We start from the raw sequence: 25907 nt of genomic DNA, 5'->3' as shown, positions 1-25907 counted from the left end.
CTTTCTCACTTGATTTTTTAGCATGCAGAATCTTAAGTTCCGTGTATTAGCACCCGAAGAGCATCAGTCAGGACTTTGGACAGTTGTGTTTGGTCCTGTGTTAGTTCTGTCATTAATTTTATTTTTTCCTCAACTTTATGATTTCTTTAACCATGACCTGCATTTTTCCATCAGAAAACAAATGTTCTTGAGCATTACTTTGTGGCTCTGACCCCAAAGTTAGCCACAATTCCAGCAGGATCTTGGAGTAAATGACATCCAGCTATCTCTTTCAGCTTAAATCATTCCGTGATTAATTTGCAGCTGTGACTGACATTTTCAGGGGTAAAATGCAATTTATACTGGTGAACTAATTACTGAAGTGACTTACTGGTTTTTGTGTAAGAAAGAAAAACTGCACTCAGGGGAGAATAAGCTCCTGTTAAATGGAAAGAGTGTGACATTTATTTCTATGATAAGACCAACCTATCTATGCAAGCGTGTTTCACTGCTGTCTGAATAACGTCCTGAAGATTGTCTTTTTATTGTTTCAGATTTCAATTCACCATTCAAATTACTTAGTTTTTTAAATTAATCTCAAAGGTAGAAGTAATCTACCGCACTGAAACATTCTGTATGTTACTCCAGTTCTTGAATGATGTACAGATTTGCTGCTCCGGTGGAACAAGAGGGAAATATTTGGTAAAATTCTAGACATAGAGTTTAAAAATTAGTAGCTACAGGAGCTGGAAGAATCACATGTGTTTAGTTTTGTCCATTGCCATTTTTGCCATTGCTTTTTGGGTTTTTTCTAGCTTTTCTTTTTTCGTTTTAAACCAGTGTACTGTGTGTCTTGAATAGTCTTTTTCTTCCCCTCCTCGCTCCCCTGCTCTCTCTTGGCACATAAACATCACTAATATTTTTCAAAGCAGGCTATAAGCAGATATATAAGTGAACATTTAAAGTGTTTGTAATTTATAGCAAAAGATCATCATTAAAACTTGATTTCCCACGCAATACTGTGAGGTCTTACTGTTTGACAACCTTAATTCTGCAGTGGAAGAATGTTTTAGATTATTTCTAGCTTGTGTTTATTATACAGTGGGATGTAAATTATTCTGAATTATATAATAATAGGGGAGGAACTTCATAGAACTCATCTGCCTTTGATTGTTACTAAAAATAATTCCTTTCTGTGTATTATTGGAGAAGATAAAAAGTTGTATCTGACACCTGCATTTTTGTGTTTGGGCCACAATTTGCAGAAGCAACATTTTCTATTTTTTCTATGGTATTTGTGTTCCTAATACACATTTCACCAAATTGGTGTCTTACAAAACTATGTCATATGACTACAGCTCTCTTTTTATTTGCAAATGTTAGTAATATAAAACCTACAGGCAGAAGTTGTAATCATTTTTCAAGTACCATAGCAAAGTATACACAAAGTAATATTTTAAGATTTTAATCTATGAAAGTAATTTCGAGCAGTCAGCATTCACTGTCTCAGATTTCCACCTATATAGAATATCTTTCCCATGATATGGGCTGCTTTTGCATCCTGTTAGTTGAGTAGCTCATTTTCAAGCAAGCTTTTGTCATTGTCCGGTATCAATGGGCACAACCGTGTCAGTTGTGTCTCATTTTGAGGGGATGGCGATTCAGCACTGCAAGGAGTGAGGTATGTGTGGATGGTCCTTTTGGAAAGTGTGGGTACTGAAAAATAAGTTGCCACTTCTTTTTGCCATCGAGAGTCTACTTTGAATCTGCTGGAAGTATTTTCTAGTAAAATGAGGTGACTGTGGTGGGGGCTGTGAATGCTTTTACCTTGTGGAAGGGCTGGGCTGCCCTTTCTGTCTCTCACTTGTGGCTGTCTGTATTGACACTGGGAGCAAACAGGTCGCCCTGCCAGTGTGCAGTGAGTCATGCACACTGCAGTCACCTTGTTTCACTTTTAGGGGTAGGCAGTTTTTGCTAGAAAATAAATACCCTTTACAGTTGCTTTTCTGACCCTCCTTATTCTTTTTGTACCTTGGTAATGATTTCAGTACCATTTGATAGTACTCACCTTATTCAATAATTACTGCCTGTCTTTTTCAGTGGTCTTGCCTCTTTCCATGAAAAAGTTTTTCCTAAGCTGACTTCAGAGACATGTTTTCTTGCTTCAAAGTAATCTTTTCTGAAAAGCTGATCACCATTGCTGCTGACTAAGCAGGCAGAGAGATGTGATTATTGCCTTTAGAAGGCAGTTTTTTGTTTGGAGAGGCTATTGTCTTCTTTTGTTGCACACAGAAGGTCTAAATTGTCAAATGGCTGCAATCTGATCTAAGAATGATACCAGTGTCTAAAATAATCTTTCAGTCTTGGTTACTTTGAGTAGGACATGCTAGCATTGAACTGCTCTTATTAAAAGCAGAACAACCTTTATGAAAAGATATATAGCTGTTTATCTTTTCTACTTCTTTTAAATTTCAAATGTTCCTTGCTTTGTTCATTGTAAATTCTCTGATCTGGATTGCATTAGTAGTATTATTAGATCTAATAAAGTGTATCCCCAGTTGGACTTTGTAGTGAGGCAATATTAATATGTTGTGCAATTTCAATTGAAAAGTAATTTATATAATTAGAAATCATGAATTTAATAACGAAAACAGATTTGTGCCAATCTGGTTAACATGAATAAACTAAGAGAGGTAGTTGAACCTGCTTGTACTTAAAGAATTTTCCTTTCTTAAAAACTCCTGCACAGTGAAGAGTTTTAAGGAGTCTTAAAAGCCTGAAGGATGGTATTTAATTTAAGTTTTTTATCTATTCTGATTCAATACTGACAGTATATTTGTGTGCTGAGATTCTTATTTTCACTATGCCGTCTTGTGTCCTCAAGAGTCTTGGATCATTTTAAATGGACTTTTGAGAGGAGGCTGATAACTTCATACAGAAGACTCACATTTACAATGGACACTTGCACCTCCACTGGGTTATTTCTAGGCACCTGCAAAATGAAAAAAATTCCAAAATACTGCTTCAGGATGTCACTTACTCTGCATCTGTGCATCCTTGTGTATCTCACAGCAGCATTTTGGTGTGTTCTCCTACATGTCTGTGCGGTTTCTTTGTATATCAACCCATATGGAGTATGGGAAAAAAAAAAAAAACTCAAATGGTGCTGTTTACCTGTTAGGTGCAGTGGTGTTTGTCAGGGTAGTGGAGCAAGCTTGCAGGACTTTTCCTTCACTGCTCTGTCTCCTTGCTAGTGCCTGATGCAAAGGTAGCTGATTTTGTGATCCTGTGAAATAATGATTCCTTTTCCCACCTATGTCCTTGAATGGTTTTCACCAATATTAATACCTTATGTTTTTTATAAGTTACTCCCTGCGCCAGAAATCATAAAAACTTAGACCCAGCCAAACTTTAGATACTTTGAGCTGGATGTGTTTTAAAGGTTAGGACACAGATCTGTGAAGGTTAAATGAGCTGTAGGAGTTTAAACTGGAAAACAGTTGTAACTTTTCTGTTTGTGAAAGGCAAAGTCCCTATGTTTTCATAAGAAGATTGTCACCATACCTTTGGAACAATAGAAAAAATATTCTGAGATATTTTAAACATTTTAAATCTATTTCATAACTGTAATTAAAAGCATGTTTTTGAGCTGAGACTTTGTGTCAAATCATACCCAGTTCTGTGGAACTTACTTCTGTTATTGGGAATCTGTAGGTTCTGATCAAAACTATCCAGCTAAGAATTGCTAATGTAAAATAATTATTAAGGTCAGAGAATTATCATATTAAAACAACAAATAGAATAAAAGGACCTGTTTTAATGCCTGCTTAGGGTTTTGTTTATTTGTTTTACCAGTAAGGAGGATTTGATTGAACCTAACTTTGCACTTCTGGCTTTACCAGTACTAACACCAGTACTCACCACTGGCATTCTTTTAAATTTAGGCTGAATGTATTGATTGCATTCATCTGGCCTTACTGCATTTGAAGGCTTGGTTAGTGCAAGACCAGCACTGCAAAGGTGTCATGTCTAGTTACTTTTCAACTGGATTTCATAGCCTGGTACATAACGTGGTAGCAGTAACAGAAGGAAAGGCTTTTGGTTTTCAGTGGATATAGGAGCAGTGTACATCATATCATACTGTGAAATACCTGCAGGATGATGGGGCTGGTTTGTGCCCAAGAAATCTTGAATGAGCCTCTTTGGATTTACTTGTACTACTGCCTGTATTACCATGAGAGTGATGCCCCATTCCCCTGAGCTTTTTGGGAACTGAAGACATTGTACATGTCATCGTGCCAGCACTGCCATCATAAGCAGTGATGTTACCTACAATGCCAGAGGCCAGGGCAGAATTACTTATGGAAGTAGTTCTAGGACCAGAATAATTACTTTAATTAAGAAGTAGTGAACTAAGGTACCTGCTTGAATCAGTTTTTGAAAGAAATCACTATTTTTTAGAAATACATGACTTACTGGAGAAGTAGGATTTAGTTGTTGATGTTTATCAATTACAACTGCTGTTGTATATTTGTCCTCTTGATTGTCCTCCTGTTTAAAAGGTGCCAGACTATTATTTCAGTCTACATTTGTAAATTCTGTGCTAGATTTGAGATGCTCCTGAATAATACTGAAATTTGTAAGGTTTTTATTTTTATAATCTGAGAGGTAATGTGATCTGTGGGGCCACTACTTGGCATGGGGTTGTTAATGCAGCAACGCATTCATTAGCAACACTGGGTATGGTGACATGATCCCACTGAAATGTGGTAAAGTGACTGGAGTTTCTGTCCTCCAAGCTGAGCTGTGGTGGATGAGTGTGTGTGCTTGTTCTTAAGTTATAGCAATGAAGAGTAGAACAAGCTACCTCACTTGTAATGTTAGAGTTCTGAGGTCTTCAGTTGGTAATTTAAGCCCATTTTACTCTGTTTGTAATGGCTTAAGAATGCAGGTATTGCATTATGTGTTTCATCTGAGAGGGACAAGTGCCTGTCATCTTCTGACTGTACCTGTCTGGATTTCATTGAATTCCTCATACCATCACCAAGAAATACCTCATTAATGAACTTTGTCTCTTCCTACAGTATTTGTTGGGAACAAATAGCAGGAACTAGGAAAGGGCATTTGCACAGAATCAGAAATTTCATATGGCATGGCATTCCTGGTTGTATTTTAAGCTGTGGGATCCTTGGTTACTATAACTAGCTTTTAAGCAGGAGCTTTTCTCAAGCAACTTATAGTCAAACTTAGACTATTGTAACATAGAGTGTAACCTATGCAACGTGTTTTCTATAAGGATCTTTAGGCAGATATTTAAAAAAAAAAAATTCCTTTATTGTTTCAACATTTGACCAGTACAGAAATGCTTATTCCACTTCTTGGCAGTGAGTGTTAAGAAAAGGTGAAGTTTGTGTTCTGACTCAGACTGAGGGGTGAGACTGCAGCATTAGTACAGGACTTTGAAGCTCAAAAGAGGGAAAAAAATCTCTTTAACATAGCAAGAAGCTCTTGTGGAGCAATGTATACCTTTGCTTTATGTAAATTAATAACAGTAATGGCCCTACAGTATTTTAAATTTTTTTTTCTTAATATATATTTAAAGCATAACTTCTAATTCTTGTATATATTTTTAACTTTCCCACAGATATGCACTTATTTGGCCATTATCCAGCTCATGATGATTTCTATCTTGTAGTGTGCAATATCTGCAATCAGGTAGTCAAGCCACAGGTTTTCCAGTCACACTGCGGTAAGTGAATGTTTTCTTTCCTGAATTACAGTGCCAAACTGGTGTATGGCTCTCATAAGAATCATTGCATACAATCATAACAGAGGCATTGCAAATAGACTTTTCTGGTTTTCTTGTGTTTTTCCACAGAAAATACCAGAAATGCCTTCAAATAAGCATATTTCCTGTAGAGGAAGTTAAATTAGTTGTTCTGGAAGCTGAGCTTTTCAAGTTGAACTTGTTTAACTAAATTAACCTGTTACAACAAATAAATCCTGTTAGCTAGAGACCAGCTAGGCTAAAACTATTATGACCTAACATTGGATTGTCTTTTATCAAAGGTGCAATGTGAGGTCGATGGTACTGATCTACATTAACTAGAAGTTGGATGTTATGGATTGTTTTCTGATGGGATTCATGTGAAACTATATATAGGGTATATTTTTATATTTATCATATGGTTTAATTTTTTTTACTAAACTGGCATTTTGAAACATATTTCTTAAATTAACTTTTTTCAAGAGAGTCTTGAGAAGCATATGCATATATTCTCAGTTAGTATGAGAAGACAAGATGATGATTTTTATATAGACTATTTGAAAGCAGAATTACTCCAGTTAGAAATTTTTGGTATGGATTAACGAACTACTTTCAATTATTTCTGAAAAATTTCATCCCAAGGTCTGGTTTATTTATTGCCTATCTAGTGGTTTATTTGTTATTTGTCCTGTGATTTGCTTCTGTGGTGATGTTTTTTTGTTGTTTTATTATTTTTTTTTAGACGTGCAAAGAGTGACTGGAATAGCTAACTTTATATGAGGTTTAATAAAATTTAGTTTAATCAAAATAATGTGAAGGTGGCTGCATAATAATGAAAGGCAGCTACGACTGAGGATGGAATCAATTAAATACACTAAGAAAAAGAATAGCCCAGCAAGATTTTACTTGTCTGGATACGAGGAAACTACACAAATCCTGTACCTCTTTTAGTCTTTTTGGCAACAAAGCAGCTCAGTAATGGAAAAATCAAAGCGGGATGGACAGAAAAATAGTTTCTTTACTTTTAAAGACATATTACCAAAATACTATGTTGTGTTTGTATGGATAGACTGCTAACAGCAAACCAGGAGCAACTGCAATTCTTATTGGGAGGCAGTTGTAAGGCTTGCCACCAGCTTTGACCTAGATTTAAATCATTGTGAAAAAATGGTTATAGTGAAATATAGCTTTCTATCCAGTGAATGAGAAAAGATCTAGAAGTGTTTTCTAGAGTGAAAAGAGCTTATTAATTTAATTGTGGGAGCAGGTGTTGATTTTAATGTGTTAACAAGCTATCCTACTGTTTTATTTTTTTTTTTTCAAAATTTCTTACTTGCCCTTAGTCTTGTGTGGTTCCTTTCTGCCCGGCTCAGGTATCTTATGATTCTTTCAGTGAGTAACTGAAAAGCTTTTCTGAATGTGGTTGTAGGTACAGTGGGTACATAAACATTGAACTTGTGCACGGATAAAATGTGCTTCAGGAGACAAGAACCTGTGGGAGGCCTTGCTGTAGCCTTCCATAGCTCTGGTCTTTGCTGGGCATTAACCTGGTTTGGTGAGCAGTGTGAAAATTGGTCCTGTTTTCAGGCAGTAGGCACACAGAATGGTGTTAGTTCTAGATTAATTTCCTCCATGTTAGAAAGAATTTTTGAGCTCTCTGTAAGTAATGCATTACCATCAATGTTAGTGTAATGCATGTAAACTATAAAGATCCCATGAGTTACTGTCTGTTTTCTCTTTTCTCCGTCACTCCATTATTATTACTATTCCCTTCATTATAGCAGTCCTTTTACACTGGATGATTGAATGTTAAGTTCTGAATTGCTTGATTTAAGAGCCTAAGGTCAATAAAGACTTGGGACAAAAACTGGACTGTGTTAAAAAAACCTCAAGAGAACACTGAAAATAATTGACCAAAGGTCTTGAAGATTGTATGTAATCTAATCGGACTTGTTTCAGGAAAGGTATACTGGAATATTGTTGAAAGGCTTGTGAAGGGGCTTTAAATATAAAAATAAATTATTTTGTTTTAAAGAAGAGACAGCAAAGACAATGTGCTAAAACCATATAAATGATGTTTTAGAAGATAAAAGGTTTCTTCACAGTCTCGATAATTGTTGTAAAATACTAATAATTTATTTTCAAAAAATTACTCCATATTTTGTATGTGAAATGCATCTACTAATTTATTGTTGTTTTCATTAGAAATGAGTAAGATTTAAAAAAGAGCTACACAGATGTTTCTAATTGATCTGTAGTTTCATTGTCTGGTTAGAAAATTATAGAAATCTCCCATCAGAAAATGATAGAAAGCTCCCATTAGAAAACGCATCAACCATGAACTGCTTGTGGTTGAATAATTTTTTTCTGGATGTTATGGTTCCAGTAGTCCATTGAGAAAGGTCTGGACAAGGCCTCATTTGAGACATTGATTCTGGCTGTGCAGAGTGAAGCAGGAATATTTAATTTTCTGTTCTTTTTAGAGTTTTATCACCTACAGACACATTCATTTTGGTGGATCAGTCTTTCTTTAATTAGAGGTTGCAGCAGGATGCTTGTAAATTCAGTGATGCCAGGCATGTCTGTCAGTAGACTTTGAGGTGTTTTAGACTATCATATTTACCACAAAATGCATTATTATACAGGTATTGAATTGCAGCTTCAAAGTTAAAACACACAATGGAATGAGAAGGCATTAGAAGGCAGTACTGCTTTTTTGGCTCTTGTAGATTGTATCATGGGGTGTCTTTATTGCTGCTGACAAGGGCTTGTAGAGATCTATCCCAGAATCTCCCACAAAGTATGGTTTGTTACTAGTATCCCTAGTAAGATCCAATCCATATCCTCTCAGTAAGGAATCAGGTCCATGCCAAGCACATGCTTTATGTTCCTAGATTGCCTGCTTTGTAACTTGAGGGTCTTGGCTTCGGAGCAGCGCTGGAATGCTTTAGTTCAGCAAAGGTTTTTGTAACACTTCTCTTGAGCCCTTGCTGGCATCTGCCTTTCTCCAGTGTGAGAAGACCCACTGTTTTATTTGCATCTGATTTCAGATAAGTGGCAGCCATCCTTGTGGATGGCTCTGGGAAGTTGTGAAGATTTACAGAGGCAGTTGTTGTTTAGCTTTTAAGGGTTTTGATTCCTGAAATATCAAGCAGGAAAAAAAGAAAAATCTGGTTGTGGTTCAAGCTATTTTTAATGGCAGTGCATCATAGAACCTTAGGCAGTAGAAATCAGGAAGGTAAAAGAAGAGATCTGGCTAATTAGAGAACCAGCTTGCTGGGCTTGAGAGTATTTGTAATGAACACAACATAAAACTTGGTGTTGCAAGGTAACAGATCTGTTCTAGCCTGTAAGTCAGAGAAATACTGAGCTGTTTTTAAGAGCAGTTTCACATCCTTGCATCTGCAGGATAAACATATCCATTTGTAAGCATTAAACCATTCATTTACATATGATGTAAACCTACCTGGAAGAGACATGCTGTTATAGGCTGCTTGATAAACCATGTAAATAAAATGATTTCTTGAGGTTGTTTGGTATTATTGTGCACTTAGAAAATAGTACATCATAATGACATCAACAATAGGTTTGAAATAGTGGTGTTTGCTTCTGAAACCATTTCTTTTGAGTAACTTTTTGTAGTGGTACAGTATCTTGGATTTGCTTTCTTTTTAATGTGTTAACATGTAATTGTGTTTATTCATCCACAAAGTAGTTTGAAGTAAGAAGTCAGTCTGGATATGCAGTTTGTAGCACTCCTAAGTGTACTTGGCATGTGAGGAATTATAGTTTTGATTTTTAGAAAATTTTAGTTTGTTCTAAAATGCTAACCTCAATGAAGATCACTGCAGTAGAATACTGAAGTATGATCATGTTCTTCCTGTTTGTTTAGGGTTTTCTGTCCATCTGTTTCTAGGAGACTTTCAGGCTGGCAGTCTATGCTTAACTTTGTCCCTTTGACTTCTGTAAACTCCAGTTCTGTGTCATTGTTTAACACTGGTGAAGATGGCACCCTCTGCCATTTCCCAGGAAATATTGCCATTTTTCTTTTGCACCAGAAAGATTAAAGCTTCATGTTCTTGTACTGCATTGTCCTTTACTAGACTGAAGAGCATCAGATACAGTTCTGGTTATTTTTTAAAATGTTTTAAATGTTTTGTACATTAATTGTCTTGTTAACTTTGGTCTTTCCCAGTTAAAAGGAAAACCTCTTATAAAAGGTAGCTCTGGCACAGTGAGGGTCAAGCAGTGTACATTTAGAGAGCTTGTCAAGACATCTTGACTTCTACTTGTATTGTGAGGAAGCTAATTAATGATGGGAAAGTGTTAAAAAAGAAAAAGTTGAGGGGTTGGTGGTGGAGGGGGAAGAGGTGAATTAGCACAGCTGAATAATGCAGCTTGGATAAACAATAGCAGCAGTGAGTATAACCATCAAAGAAATCTTCCACACATGCTCTGGAGCAGTTTCCAAAGCTGTGGATGGTGTCTTAATGAATTGAATAGTTAAGATCCCCATTTGATGAAGTTGTAGCATACAGAGGAAACCCATTTTGCTTCATCATGAAAAATTACCAAAAAGACCTCTTTTTTTGCTAATTTATTTACTTGGAGGCTCATCGATATCTATCCTGCCTGCCTATAAGGTTTTTCTAACAGGCTTCAAATTAAGAAGTAGAAATTCTTATTCCTTAAAAAAAGAAAAAACCCACACTTTGTTTTCATTACTTCTAAGTTACAAATCTTTGGGTTGGTATGTTCATGTCCTCATGAAAGTTGCAAAAGGATATTTTGGTTTTATCCTTCTATTTGGCTGTATAAGTGTCATTTAAAAGAAAAGCAAACTGAAAAGTTAGGGAGCACTGAGGAATATAAATAAATTATTTTGCCTTCCATATCATAATTATTTTCCTAAGAGAGGTTATATATTTTGAATTAGTCAGACTAGCTATTTTATGTTGTGCTAGTAGTGCGTTACAATTTAATGAACCATGATTAAAGACAAGAAGGCTGAACTTAAAGTATTAATAAGAATGATTGGCTTTTTTAACACTGGCTTGAGCATTACTAGTTGGTACCTTTCTTGCATAGGGACTTTGATCCAGGTGTCAGTGTCACATTTGATGGATTATTCTGGTTTTATATTTTTGATTATTCAGTGCCTTGTGTTTTATTAAACACAACTTCTGGGGGTTTGTAATTGTTAATATTTTATTCCTGTGTTAGACCTTTTATCAGGAGGCACTTTTGTGCCCTTGAAGGGCAATGACTTTTTGAGTGGTTCTCCTATTACTGTAATCTTCTTTATTCGTAGCCTTGTCAAAACTTGTTCTATGATATCATTATTGATTAAATAACTTTCTATTTGTCACGTGTTTGTTTCACTGCATAAAATAATTAAAATGATAAAAATTGGCCTAATCTCTATGGCTTCTTTTTTCAAAAGGGGAACAGTAGCAGACTAACAAGATTCAAGTTTTTCTTTTGGTAGGTGTAGGGATGGAAGAAAGATGGATTTAAATGTTTTATGTATATTATGTGTATTTTTATTTATGTGACTGCCTAGGATACACTGATTTTGTCTGACACTCTGATTTCCATTGCTCTAAATCAGAAACCCATTGTTTCCAAAAAAAGTTTTGGTAGCTTTGCAGTCTTTCTGTGAGAAATCTTGTTCTCAAGACAGAAGTATAGCCAGTAGCATAAACCTCTGTCTTCTGTCAGTGATGAAAAATCTCAGCCCAGTAGTTCCTGCAGTGGTACATGTGGATCTGTCATGTCCATGTCAGATTTCTAAACCCAGCATAATGGCAGACACTGTAAAACTGGAGTCACCAGCCATCTTTTGCACCATTCCTGGAGTAGTTAAATACGTATCTGCATGGACCATCCAGGTCAAGCAAGTATTACCCTTGAAGAGGAAAAACTAAACCAGCACTCCTTTGAATTCATTTTTTTCCTTACATATTCTTGGAGTGACATATTTTTAGACTGTCAGCAATTCTTAGGCTATGAATAGGTACAAAAATGCCAATTTCTGGCTTTGTTTATTCTGTTACAAAATCTTACTTTGTTTATATGCTAACTGCTGATAGAGTCTGGCCAGAAAAGCACTTAGCTGCATAAAAGGCAATCAACTGACATTTCAATACTTGATTCAAATGATAAAATAAAGAAAAGTCCCCCATAGCTGCTTGTATATGTGGGAGTGTTGGTCACCTCTGTGTTGGCTACTGTCTCATTCAGGACTGCCAACACTCCTGGGCTTTTTTTATATTTTCACTGAAAGGTGCATTGACAAGACCATGTTCATTCAAAAAAAATGACAACAAAATACTATCTTCTCTGTACTTACTTGTCCAGGAAGCAAGAGATTTGGATTTAGTAACCTTACCACCTGGGAGCTATTCTCTCACCTTCCACCTCCTAAGAGAGGAAAACACACCCACCATAACGCAGGCTAAAGCAAGACAACACATGCTTTTTGCAGCAGAGATGTATCAGACAAATGTAGAGAGTAACACCCAGATCAAAGGGAAGGACTGTGATGGGAGTGAAAAATGTGCATCTGATGTTCAGAACAACAGCAACATAATGTATCTTCACCTGGCAGGTTGCTGAGACCTGCTCAAGGCTTGGGGGAGTTTGCTGTGCTTTCTTTACTTAGTATGTGAAAAGTGGAGCTGTGTTCAGACCTGCTGACCTTAGAAGCAAGTAGCATAATATTGGATAGGGTTGGCATTTTTTGGTATTTTCTACTATTATCTGTTGCTTAAACTATTTTCTTTCTTGTTACTAATTCATCATCAATGACAGAGCCTAAAACAGGGAATTTCAGGTATAGAATCAGATATGATACATAGTTACAAGGTCAATGAGTAGTGTAAGTAGGAAGCCAACAACTTCCCACAGATAACTTGGCCTTAGGTTGATGTGTCAATAATTAAAAATTTCTTCATTCTAAAGATTGTTTGAATGAGAAAGCAGGAACGCTATGGAGCGTTGAATCTCGAAGGACTGTGCATTGGAGAGCAGTAAGTATTCAACAGGAGAAAATATTCAGCAGTGAACAGAATGCCACACATGTATGCAGTTGCTATTCAGCATACTAACCTACACACACCCTCCCCATATTTCTGGTCCTGTACATGAAATTGAAGTCTGGAAGTGAAACATCAATTAATTGTCTTTTCCCTTGATGTTTTCTATTAAGTTCTTTATGGTGCCTTGACTGTGCTGAAATTTTACAATGCCAATCTTAAGTAAATCCACATAGGAATGAGATTGAAAGAATAATAATGACACTGGGCTTTTCAGTGCACTGGAAGTCTTATTATTCTAGTTTGCACATAATCCCTACCATTATAAATTAACTTATCTCTTTCACATTGTGTATTCATCGATAGTATTTAATTAGTCAACCCTTTTGTGTTTTTTTACTTTGGATAAATAAACAATGCAGTTCATACTTGAACTGGGTGTTGTCGTGGCAGTGATGGGCAGTATGTATAACATGTAATTTCTTTCAGTCAGGATTTTAATAGAGTTGTAGTTTTAAATAGTAACCAATAAGGATTTCTTTTAAGGAGTGTCCATTAATAGAACTCAGCTGTTGAAGGTTGACTGTAGTATTAGGCTTAAGTTTAATCTCCTACATACTATAATTTACAGGGCTGTGTTTAGTGCATTAGTCCTTTAGCTGCTTCATTGATGGAGGGATGGGGGTTGTATTAGTGGGAGAGAGGGGAGAAGTGTAGTGAAAAATTTTCTGTCATAATCTGTAAAAACCTGACAAAGTCAGAATTTGGAGTATTTGACTTGAAATTTTCCATAGCATGTCTTACTGAATAAGGTGGATGCTTTCTATCTTAAAGAATGAATTTTTAAAAAATAATTTTTAAAAGACTTTGTGATCCTATTCCTAGACAAAGTCCAAAACAGAATTAAGAGCTTTTGAAGTCACTGTTTGGAAGGGTTTTGGTGAGTAAAAGATAAGCAAGATCAAATTCCTTCTTATACCAAATAGTGGTGTTTCTCTAAGGAAAGAAAATTTGAAGTAGAACCTGAATTTGCCAAATACCCAAATAAGAAGCCATTGCTTCTTCACTGCATTCAGAAGTACAGAAGTATTAAGAGCAAGTCTTGTCTCTCTGTTATCTCTTTATACTTCCTGCATGTGAGTAGACAAAGAAGACATGGTGGAGTTTTTTGTGTTGGTAGGATTTTTTCGTAATAGTGTTTCACTGTACATGTGTTACAGAAGGTAATTAACATTTGAATTAGTTACTATTAAATACTGTAAGTTCTATTTCAAGTCTGTAGAAGTCATGTCTGCATATAGCCCTCCCCATTCACCATGACTTTTAGTAGTTGAATATTTTGGGTTTAGTTAATTTTCTGAATGTAGCGATTTCTACTGTTATCATTTAGCATTTTCTTGCAAAGCATATCACAAGTCTAGTAATTTCTTACTGTCCTTGTATTAAACTTTTTCTGTAAGCTGGCTTATAAAGTTAGATTCCTGTCTCTTAATTGCTGGGCTTTTCCTTGCATAAACGGTAGCACTTTTCTGGGGTAGTGTCTCCCCTGGCAGCTGAACATCTCCTGTGCCATGAGTTGTGGTTGCTGAGCCTGCAGGTGAGCTGGCAGGTGGGGCTGGAGTTTGCAACCTGTCTTGGGTGTTTAAAGGCTTCCTTCCGAGCTGGAGAACTGGGCCTGGGAGGAGGTTGGATGACCCCAGAATACAGAATATAGCTGTGGCCCTCACAGCTGCCTTGTTATGCACACTGGTGGGTGGACAGAACACTGGGATGGCAGTGTATTAGGTCCTGGAAGCTCTGCTTCTGAGAGGCAGAAGTGCTTCTTTCCAGCAATGGTTGCATTGCCTTTTTAACATCTACAGTTCACTTGGGGTGGAGTGAGGAATACAAAAATTCCATTGGCATGTAGGCAGAGGACAGGGTAGTCTTATGTCCTTGTTCATAGATGAGCAATGGAGAGCAATTAAATTAAATATTGGGCTGTATTTCAAGAGTTTGTTTGTTTGGTTTTTTTTCCAAGCTGGAAGTAGTTACATTAAATGCCTTTCATGAATAATCTTTTTTTATTTGGGTTTTAAAAAAACCCTTATTTTTGGTAGAGGGAAATCTCAGCTGTGATAAACTCACTAGTACAAGGCTTGCAAATTACTTTTCCCACAGTTTTCAGTAGTAACATTTATCCTATATTTTGTATACCTGTGTAATTTTAAAAAATATTTCTTCTTGTTTATTTTAATATTATTTTTTCATCTAGTATGCAAACATGTTTGTCACATCCCTGTGTTTAAAATCTATTGAGTTCTTTTTATTTCATTGTAGTAATAGTCCTCAACCTCTTGGTACCTGACTAGTGCCAAATCTATTCAAAACATTTTATTTGTGGGTATACAAGACTGTACTTAAAGTTCTCATTATTTCAAATATATCTGAAACTCCTTGTGTTTCCCATTTCATACTCCTGTAGTGATTCATGTAATTATCTTAATGGCTTATTACTATTATCTTTAACTGGTGATATTAATGTAATAATTGTCACATTAAAATGTAAAATATTGAATTAGGTCTTGTTCTATTACTACAGGTAGGTTAGACACACTGTAGGCTTCTGTTTTCAAAATAATTTTTTTTCCCTCATTTAGCAGGATTAAAAAATTGTATTACACATGATACAGTGAAATAAATGTTTAAAATGTTACACAAATGATGATGGACAACTGGTTCACTTTAATGTGTGCATATTTTCATTATGATCAATTTTCAAATATTTGATTTAGCTTTCTGCACCAAAACTTACCTATTGTTAAGATGCCTAAAAAAAATTTGGAAAACTTGCCTCGTTAGCTATTTATATTTGTGAGATTAGTGATGCTGTTAACAAGGAACATTTTCTTTGACTAGTGTCCTGGGAAATAACATCTTTTTCCACTTGCTTTTTTTGGGCAGGCTTCTTGTTTCTGTGAAATGCTCTTTTATCATGCCTAGCATCTGCTCTGCAACTAGTGAAGTATAACTAATAGCATATTTACTTAAAATATCAAAGCATTGCATGTGAGAAATGTGTTTAAGGCAAGCATTAATGTATCATTATTTGATATACGTGCTTTCAGTTTATTCTCTCTGTCGTATAAGGTATTCTTTTCATGAGTATGTCATCAATGTTGTGCTTTACTAATTGGGCAAGTAGAGAATTTTAATTTTAATTTTTTTAAATTAAATGTAGTTTAATGCTTTAGGTTTGAGATTGGTACCAGTAATTGGCCAACAATGCTATAAAAGTCTACATTGATTATAGATATTTCAGAGAGATTTCGTTTGTATGTGATGATGACAGGACTGCAGAAACTGTGGAGACCAGCGCATCCGTGTGTGTTCTTTAAGTTTTCTCTGTGGAAGTATCTTGTGGAAGTATTGTGCTTGTCCTAATGAGTCTGAAAACAAGTGTTTCTCATTCTGTGATTCTAGATAGATGAAGACAGTAAAACGTGAGTGGAAATAATGCTTTTGAATCTGGCTAGGACAACAAAGGATTCATTTATAGTTTAAATAAATCTTTTTGCCACTGTCTTAATACCAGATGTACATAGCAAGAATGTTGAAACAAGCAGTAAAAGTTTCAGCATTTTTCACTTGAGCAGGAAAGGCATAGTCAAGACCATACAGATAAGCCTGTGAAGAAAAGCACAGTACAGAACTGTGTGTTTAGTTAAATGAGTATAGAAATAGTGCAGCAAAAAAGGAAATGTTGAAAAGAAAAATCTGGTATTTGTCACTGTGCTGCTAAACAACTCCATTGACACAGTGGGTTTTTTGAAGTTAATGGAAACTTGAGAGCTATGTGGTCCCTTGGAAAGGATTCCTAAACTTAGCTGTACACTATGTGAAGAAATACCTTGCTTTTTTGCTTTGTTTTTCAACCAGCAACAAATGATCATTTCCTGTCCATGTTCATAATAAATGTACATCATAACCCTCCTCTGTCATCACTCATCCAGTTTGACAAGTCCAAATTGGTCTAATTGTCACTTGTGGAAACTCCCAGTGTCTTTCCTATGTGTTTTTATATCTTGCCTAACCCTTCTAAATCATTTTGAAGGGAGGGAAGCAGGGGCATGACATGCTGTATTCCTTGCCCAACATTTGTTTTGCCTTTGCCACAGATCATTGAGATGATCATTTAATAAAACTGTTACAAGACCAGAGTTTCATTACTGTGTAATAATAATTGAAATACCTTCATTTTATATATAAAGTGAAGATAATTTTGTTCTTCAATGTCTGTCACTTTACATTTCTCTACATTGGATTTACTATTTTATTACACTGGTCAGTATTAGGTGTTTCTGCAATTTGTTGATTTTCATCTTCTAAATAATTATGTACCAAAAATCTTGTACTCTCACTAACCACCACCTTTTTTCAATCATTTCTGGATATGCTGGATAGTTCAGGCACTAATACAGGCTCTTGCTGCATGCCATTGCTAAATTCTTTCTTTGAGGACCATTTTTACCCTCTTTTCCTTGGCCTGTCAGTAGTTCTATAGCCTTTGGGTTGCAACCCGCCATTCTGTTTCAACAGCAGGTATCTTTTCTTCAAGAAATGTGTATACATGGCCTCATTTCACTCAGAGGTTTAGTAGACTGTGTCAGTTGGATTTCCCTTGTGTCAAGTCACTAGTTCAGTTGGAGATGGGTTTTCTAAGTCCTTTGGTGCATCTGGACCATAAAGATAATTTTTGTCATGACTATAAATGAATTCAAGTTTTATTTGTGCGTATCTGTGTATGCATTTCTGTATGTATTCTCATATATTGCCTGACCTGTCCATTGGTCTGCAAATGCAGTTGTAGCCTTAATTCTGTAATAACTACTAGAGAGTGGTTTATTGCCACTTCCTGAGTAGATGCAATTGGTTAAAAGAATAGGTTTTTTTCCCTATAGCTTGCTGAAGAAGAAAACACAGAGGTTTTTCACATTAAAAAACAGCTTGAGCGTAACTGATCTTTCTCTCATTTTCTTACCAAAATAATTTCCGTGCCCATAGAGGTGAAGTGTTGCACTTGGCCTGAGGTAAAATCTCTTTTAAGGGACTGGAAAAAAAAAAACCCAGAGGAAATTAAATTCTAAGTCTGCAAAATTATTTCTATTCCTTTAGCCACTAGCATGGTGATTATAACAGTTAATGTACAATTTGGGACATTCTTTTTACACTTGTCTTCCCTAATCTGAGGGGAGTTGAATCAAGCACACCTTAACTGGGCTACCTGGTGTTGACAGGTGTTTTTTCTCCTTTCCATAAAGAAATGCTAATGAGGATTGGGGTATCTCATCTGCCAAGGTGTAGTGGAACAATTCAGCTTGTGAGGCTTTGCCTTCTTCTCCTGTTGCATGTTTTGTATGGAAAAGGAATTCATATGATTGAGAGGAACAGAATTACCTGCAAACTGAGGGCTTCTAAAACACCACAAACAGAATTACCCTTCTGAGGGCTATTGGGAAACACAAGTTCCAGTCCACATGGATTTCTTCTTTCCTTTTGGTGTTTTTATTTTGCATAAAATAACAGCGGTTGAACAGTGTACGAGGGGGAATTTTTCTCTAACTTTGACAAGTAAGATACTTGGCATCCAATCTGTCGTTCAGAAAAGGTGTTCATAAGAGGCTGAAATAATTTCAGCAGGATGGAGGGAGACAACTCCTTAACACCCTTCACAAGGCTTTATCCTTGTCAGAGACCTTTTATAAAGAGGGGAAGATTTGTGTTCAGACAGATTGCAGAAAGGTGAGTGCTTTAATCAGGGAAGTAGTCATCTCCATTTCACCAACTTTATCTTGTTTAAAGACCTAGCACTAAATGGCTTTCTAATAAAAAATATATTTAGAAATACTTATTATTCTGCCAGAATTTTAGATACACATCCACTCTCTCAACCAAGCCAAAGTAGCTGATTGTAAAGTAGAAATAAAGGCAGTTACAGAATTGTGAGAGGATCAGGAGCATATTGATATTTGAGGGGAAAAGCCAAATTATATCAGGTGCTGTGTTTGCTGGTCCAGTGATAACTACTGATGTGTTGTGAATATAAAGTAATTTTGAGGACAGGCCGAATGCTCAGGCAGCAGTTACCAGCAGTGAGTTGGCTGACAAAGCCTGAGGATTCCCTTTCAATTCCATGACATCGTTCATGTCCATTTGGTCCAGTGGAGAGCTGTAGTCTCTACATACATGGACTTAAATATTCTCTAATGTATGGCATGATAATACTACAGGTACCCTCTAATATTTGCCCTGTTGAGGTCAGAGTCTTTTTCTTGCAGAGGTGGAAAGGGTGGGGAGGTAGGTAAAAAACAAACCACAACAAAAACCTAAAAACGCTTTATATTGTCTCCCAAAAGCAGAAGGATGAGGTTGTTACACACAATCCCAGTATCAGAGTTCACATGTTCTAGCTTGGAATCCTAGGAGTCATGAAAACTTCAACTAGTGCTTGTTAGACAGCCATGGGAAAAACTGGATTATTTCAGCCTTTCTTCTCTTCCATATCCCAGATCCCTACTGCTCCATAAACATTACCTGGAAGACTGGAAATAAAGTAGCTCAAAATTAACCTGTCTTTGCATTTGAAAAGAGGCAAGAATGAAAGGTCAATGGCAATCCTGCAGCAAGGAACTCTTAGCTTAGCAGGGTTTGGGGGTTTTTTGTTGGAACTAGGAAGAGGGACAGGTCAGGATATTTGCATATCCAGTCCATGTTACATTCACAGCTTTCACTCTAGTTTATTTTCATAAATTAGAGAAACAAAAACCACATAGACTGAACTACCATGTCTCACAGACATCAGTAGTTTTGAGATCACTATGATACTTATTCAGCCATCCTCCAATTTAGGAGTTCTTAGAAATAGACAATTGTGAAGATTTTATCTTACAGTTAGCATGGGTCAAGTGAAGATACTTGCCTATGCACGCTCTGAGGTTGTTCCTCTTCAACACTTCATGCCAGTATTTATCCATGTGTTTTCCTGCCTCCTCATGGTGATTCTCTAAGCACTCAGAGCGCAAATAGGTGGAGGGAGGCATAAGGGAACAAAGCTGAATTTTTGCTTCTGCCCTAATTTAAAGATGCCCAGTCATCTTGAACTTGTGAGTGACCTATTCACTCTGTGTGATGAAGAGTCAAAGTACAAAGGTAGGTTTTGGAAATGCAGGCAGGAAGGAGTGAATTGTCTTTCTTCTTTGCATGTTCAGATCTGTGTCAGTGAAAGCTGGCAAAGCTGACTTCAGCCTCTGCTTTGCTTTCATCTGCAGAGGGATCCGAGGTACTCAGTCCTCTGTGCTAGAACAGTTGCTTATCATGTGATGCAGTAGTATGAAGAAATGATAAAGTTGTTGCCATTTGTACCACAAGCACTCTGTAAGAAAATAACTCATACTTAATTTTTAGTTTTAACTCACAGGTTTGAAAGTGACAATCCTAGCAAGACAGTATTGCTAAATGAAACAAGGTTCAAATAAATGATAAATAGAGCTTCAAGTACCACACTTTAAAAAGAGAGCTATAGAAACAAGTTCGTTCCACTGAACACTAAAAGCCAGCTAGTTTAATGCAAGACTTTGTTTTAACTGTTATTCATTGACATTTTGCTCCATAGTTGCATTTTATAAAACAGAAATGTTTTCCCTTTTTAAACTTAGTTTAATGTTATTTTGGAATTGCCTAATGTCTTTATTTTGTTCAGGACTTCAATGTTTAATTTAGGGTTAGACTGATTTTTTTTTTTTTTTTTTTGCTTCCCCAAAACATATGTATAACACAAAAAAGAAAATACAGTGTAATTATTTTCTTTAACACTAAAAGTTAGAATTATCTGTTGTAAAACTCTGACTAATCGGAAGAGAATATATGAGTGCCAGCTGACTTTCTGCTGTCAGAGTTGCATAATATCAACTGTTAAACAGGTAAAACAGGTGGTGTTTTTATGTATGATCTAACACAGCTGTCTCCCCTGCTGCAGCAGTACATCATACCTTCACTTTGCAGCCTTTTCTGCTTTAGCTTTGGCAGATTGCAAGCTGTGCTTCACTTGGATCTGTCCAGACAGGATTTTGAGGGTCCACTGCTACTTTCATTTTTTGCAAAAGTATTGCAACCTTCATAGCTTCAATTAACATAATCATCTGAAACTTGTGAGTGGCTGTGTAAGAGTCAGCTAGCTGCAGATCTAACCTGGGCATTTTGTGTCTATGAAGGAAATGAATGCATAAAGTGTAGCTTAACTCAGCATTATAAGGTGTACTGTGGAGTTGCATGAGTTGCCAAAGTACCATTTTCTCCATGATCTTCTTGTGTCTTTCTTGTAAATTTTGTAGCAGTTATTTTGTGTTCTTAGGTTATTACAGTATCTGCTTTAAAAACTGAAGGTAATATTGATTTATGAAGTCCAGGTTATGAGCTGTTTCATCCCAAGTAATGTTATGGAGCAGTTCAGACAGCAAAGATCTGAAGATGCTCATTCAAATACATATTCCATCTCTTCTAAAACTGGATGGAATACAGTATGGTGTCTTTTTTGATGCATACATCTGTAAAGCTGATAGAATTGACGTTTATTTTACTGCCAGTAGAAAACATATTAAATAAGTGCAGGGACTTGTGACACAGGAAGGGGTCAGACCTTTGCTTCATTCAAAGAGGAAGCTGCTTGCTCCTCACTATTTGTGTTGCAAATTGTTCTGGGCTTTTAAAGGCTCTGTTTCACCCTGCCTGACCCTTTGGGGTTTTTTCCCCCTTCTTTCCCTTTCAAGTAGGATTCTTTTTTTAGTGCAATTCACGTAAGACATTTGCACTAGATGAAACAGCATCATTGTTGACCTAAGCTGGTTTTACTTGTTACGCTTTGCCTTTCTCATTTTTCTGATATGTTTCACTTTAAAGCTCAGCTTCAGCTGAACCACGCAGATCAGTCGAATTGTGTTTTAACATACTCCATTTAATGGTTAGTTTGAGAAATGTCAGTTTATTCCTAAATAATTGAACCACCCAAGTGGAAGCAGAACCATGTTATATTTTGCAGGTATAGCTGACTTCTTTGAGATCCCCTTGGTTAGCAGGATGTATAGTGATCTTATTTGGGAGAAATGACTTGGGGATTCCAAGCATGCAAAGCTTCTGCCAAGAGCATCCCTGTAACTTCTATAAAATTTGAGAGAATAAAGCATGGTCAATGTAACATTAACTAATTCTACTTTTTGTGCAATTAGAAACTGCAGTAGGATGTATTAAGTGTATCATTCAGATCACCTGAAGATATTCCTGGAAATTTTGAAACAGTCTCTTTTTATTGTTGTTTTTTTTTTTTTAAGTATACCTATTTAAAATAAATTCTGTTTTTTAAACTAAGAACGAGATGTTTCTTTACATCATCAAGAAATATTCATGAGAAGTGTTGCTGGGTGAAGCTGTAATAATTGAATTGAATTATTTGAATTGAAGAATGATAGCAATGGTAACTGTTATATAGGAAGCTGTACTGTGACCTAAAATATTTTTTTTTCATGTAAAAAGGAAGAATGGTGAAAGTTTGAGAATCAGTATTATTACAAAATCTAAGATTTTATCATATGGACTTTGCACATATTGTCATGGGCAATGGACATGGAGACCTGGGTTTAATTTTCTTTAGGGGAATACAGCATAGACATCTATATGTAAGAAACCCATTCTGTATTAGCTTTACATATGCAAATAGAAGGAATTTTCATAACAGTACACTGACATTTAGCAGTTTATTTTAACTATATTTTAAAAATACTACAGGAGGAAAGGCTGAGCAGCTTTATTTGTCTTTCTGCCCTGTTTATTTGCCTGCAATACAAGAGTATCTGCTTCACATTCCCTGCAAGCGTTCCCTGGTATGCAGTGCCTCCCCCACACTGTGGGACTGAGCTGGCCGAGCAGCGCCTCTCCCCATTAGTCATCACTGCCGTCCCTGATGCTGTGTGCAGAAAGTAATTCTTTAAAGCACTTGCTCCTAGTTCATTTTTTTCAAAGATTATTTCATAATACATCATTGCAGTAGTATCTTCTTGTAAGTATGGACCAAATCTTGGTCACTAAGCACAAGCATTTTCATGTGGAATGAAAAGTCACACTGCAAATATATCACTACTTATTTCTTTTAATCTAGTTTCCAAATTGTTTGACTTCTGCCATTCAAACACAGCTTCCATTCATGTGTTCGGGAAGCTTTTGAAAGCATATGAATGGTAATTTTCCCAGTTTTTCTGGAACTTTAGTTCCAGCAATGTCTGCAGCTGGCTGCCTAATAAAAATGACTTGCATTCCTAGAAACATTGCATTGTGCTGATGGTTAAAATGACTAAACTGTTTTAAAATGTAACCCATGCTGTTACATTAAAATAGGTTTTGGCTTAAGTGATATAAATCTAAAGTAAATTGTTACCTGCAGTGATGTTTAGTAGTGGTTTTATTAATGTGGATTAGCCATTTTGCAGAAAAGGTCTCATCTTTTCTAGCGGTTTTCTTTCATAACACTGATTGTAATCCATCTAGTCTTACATTATCGAAAGACTTCCTCATGTCTCTTTCATTATTTTTCTTTTCCTGATGTGTGGAATGTTCAGTGTGTTGTAAGAAATGCAGTAATCACTTTGTGCTGCATGTGAACATTACTAACAGTTTTATACCATCTTGCACCCTGGTTTTGCTCTTGATGGGCAACCTATGTTTTGTTTATTACATGTAGTCAATTTTGGTATTGTGAAACTTTGTTTTAATGTAGAACTTAATTTTAATGTAGTAAGATTATTTTTCTTCATTGTTTTCTTTTTTAAATTATTTTCTTTTAAAAAGTATTTAAACTAAAAAACGTAGTTAAGTAACTAAGAGAGAAAATAAATAGTAAAACAGTTGTATTTCTAGTTCATATTTTATTTGAAAACTTTGGGGCAAATAAAATATGCAAAATGCTTTTATTTACAATGTAAAGAATTTTCTTTGTCAGGATTAGATTATTTTTAAAATGAACTGTATTACTCTCTCAAGGAAGGTACTAATATTTTATTAGTGTTGAGTCCTAAGTCATGGAGAACCGTTACAACAAATTCCTCATACTCTGTAATAATTCTCTAATAATTAATTAATTATCTCTAATTAATTCTCTTTTCTTAGATATGCAGAAGTCACTGATGAAATAGGTCTGTGGTGTCCAGTAGACTCAGGTCTAAGTTCTTCTCATGTTTTGTTCTTGAAAATACAGTGTACTTTTTCTTGATGATACACAAAGGTAGTGAGTGAAGTTTCTCTCGGTTTTTTATCCAGTTCTTTACAGACCCCTGATCACATTTCTCAAAATATTAGAGTTAGTTACTCATTCTTATTGTATTTGTCATGTCCTCTCTGCTGCCATAACTGAAGGCAGATAGGTTAACTAAGACCAGTCAGTGTGGTACAAGTATCACCTGATTGATCCCAGACTATCACACTTGCCATTGTTTCCCAGAATAACAGTTTGAAATAGGACGGTGGTCAGTGATGTTTTGTAAGAAAAAACTCTAACCTTGATTGGTAGAGACTGGAGGAAGAGAAGATGGGTTGGAGACTCAGCTGTGAGAGCAGCCACAGGTCACAAGGTGCAGCAAGTGCTCTTTTACAGCAAGTACTGATAACCAAGTGGCAACTGTGGACCTTGTAAAATAAGCAATAACTTGTTTCAACAGAGCAAAACCTCCCGTAGCTTTAAAACATGACATCTCTCTGGGGTATTTTCTCTGTTGGTGACATCAGTGCCCTTTCTACGGCTCTGTTGACTATCACTATGGCAGGGTGTCCCAAATGGATCTGAAGACCCCTGCTGCAGAGAGCAGAGGACGCTTCACACCTCACCCTTTCTCCCAGTCCAGGGACCCTTGTCCTTTCCTGCAGCTCCTCTCACCCTGTAGTGACACTATTCAACTTATTATCAAATAATAGGAGAAAGCTATTCACTTTGATTTATTTGTGGTTTAGGAAGTTTTCCTCCTTTCTTTGGTTACTCTTCTGCTGGTTTAGCATGCTAACCTCATCCATCAATGTTGCAGGTGAATGCAAGAGATGGTGCAAAGCAAAAGCAGGGAGAATGCATGGTTCAGAGGGGCAGTTGCACAGGGAACAGCAACCTCAATTAATTATTAATTCAGCTCTGCCTGTCTTCTCTAAACTACTATCTTAAAAGCATATCTTTTGAAAAGGACACCTGACCTTGAAGATTTGCCATTTGAATTTATCTTTAAGTGGTCTTTTTTTGGGCTGTGTCTGTTCAGATTTGAGGGCTGTTTTTTTTTTTTTTTAAAGTTGCTGTCTACAGACTGTTGACATAACTAGATTGATATATTGCCAACCATATCCTTGGCTGCATCAAAAGCAGCATGGGCAGCTGGTTAAGGAAGGTGATTCTCCCCATTTATGCTGCTTTCAGGAGACCCCACCTGGAGTACTGTATCCAGATATGAGTCCCTCAATATAGTAAGGACATGGACCTCTAGGGGTAAATCCAGAGGAGGACCACAAAGAATGGTCACAAGGCTGAGGTGCCTCTGCTGTGTAGACAGACGGAGAAAGCAAGGGTTGTTCAGCCTGGAGAACAAAAGATTCTGGCAGCACCCTGGAGCACTTTCCAATACCAAGGGGGGCTACAGGAAAGCTGGAGAGGGACTTTTTACAAGATCATGTAGAACAGAACAGAGGGGAATGGCTTCAACCTGAAAGAGAAGAAATTCTGTACTGTGAGAGTACCTGGCACAGGTTGTCCGGAGAAGCTGTGGCTGCCCCATCCCTGGAGGTGTTCAAGGTCAGGTTGGGTGGGGCTTTGAACAACCTGGTCTAGTGAAAGGTGTCGCTGCCCATGTCAAGTGAGCTGGAACTGGATGACACTTAAGGTTCTTCCAACCCAAACCATTCTGTGATTCTGTGCTCTAAGAATTGGTGGCAATGTGCTTTTAAAATTTTTTTTCCCCAAAAGCGCTCTTAAAGGAATTCACAATTCACAGCCCTAAAGAGGGATGTGATGGTGAAGAGTAGGTTTTAATGTGTGAAGTCAGCCTGTTAAAATTACTAAAAGACATAGA

General features: G+C 36.5%; 1 protein-coding gene across 5 annotated transcripts in view; it reads left to right on the top strand.

Moving 5' to 3' along the window:
* The window catches only part of ATXN7L1 (ataxin 7 like 1), a 111760-nt gene that overhangs the window by 32194 nt on the left and 53659 nt on the right, over positions 1 to 25907 (top strand). For 3 of the 5 annotated variants that reach the window (XM_033057816.2, XM_033057815.1, XM_033057814.1), the window contains one exon: positions 5624 to 5728. The exons of 1 other annotated variant lie outside the window; for it this stretch is intronic. In XM_033057816.2, coding sequence (XP_032913707.1) covers positions 5624 to 5728 — 105 coding nt within the window. Of the gene's footprint in view, positions 1 to 5623; positions 5729 to 25907 lie in introns of those variants that run through there. One more of the 5 variants, XM_033057818.1, reaches the window with a different exon arrangement.

The sequence above is a fragment of the Catharus ustulatus genome, chromosome 4, assembly GCF_009819885.2.
Source record: "Catharus ustulatus isolate bCatUst1 chromosome 4, bCatUst1.pri.v2, whole genome shotgun sequence".
In the NCBI taxonomy this organism is placed as follows: domain Eukaryota; kingdom Metazoa; phylum Chordata; class Aves; order Passeriformes; family Turdidae; genus Catharus; species Catharus ustulatus.
This window is presented reverse-complemented; position numbering and strand designations above follow the sequence as displayed.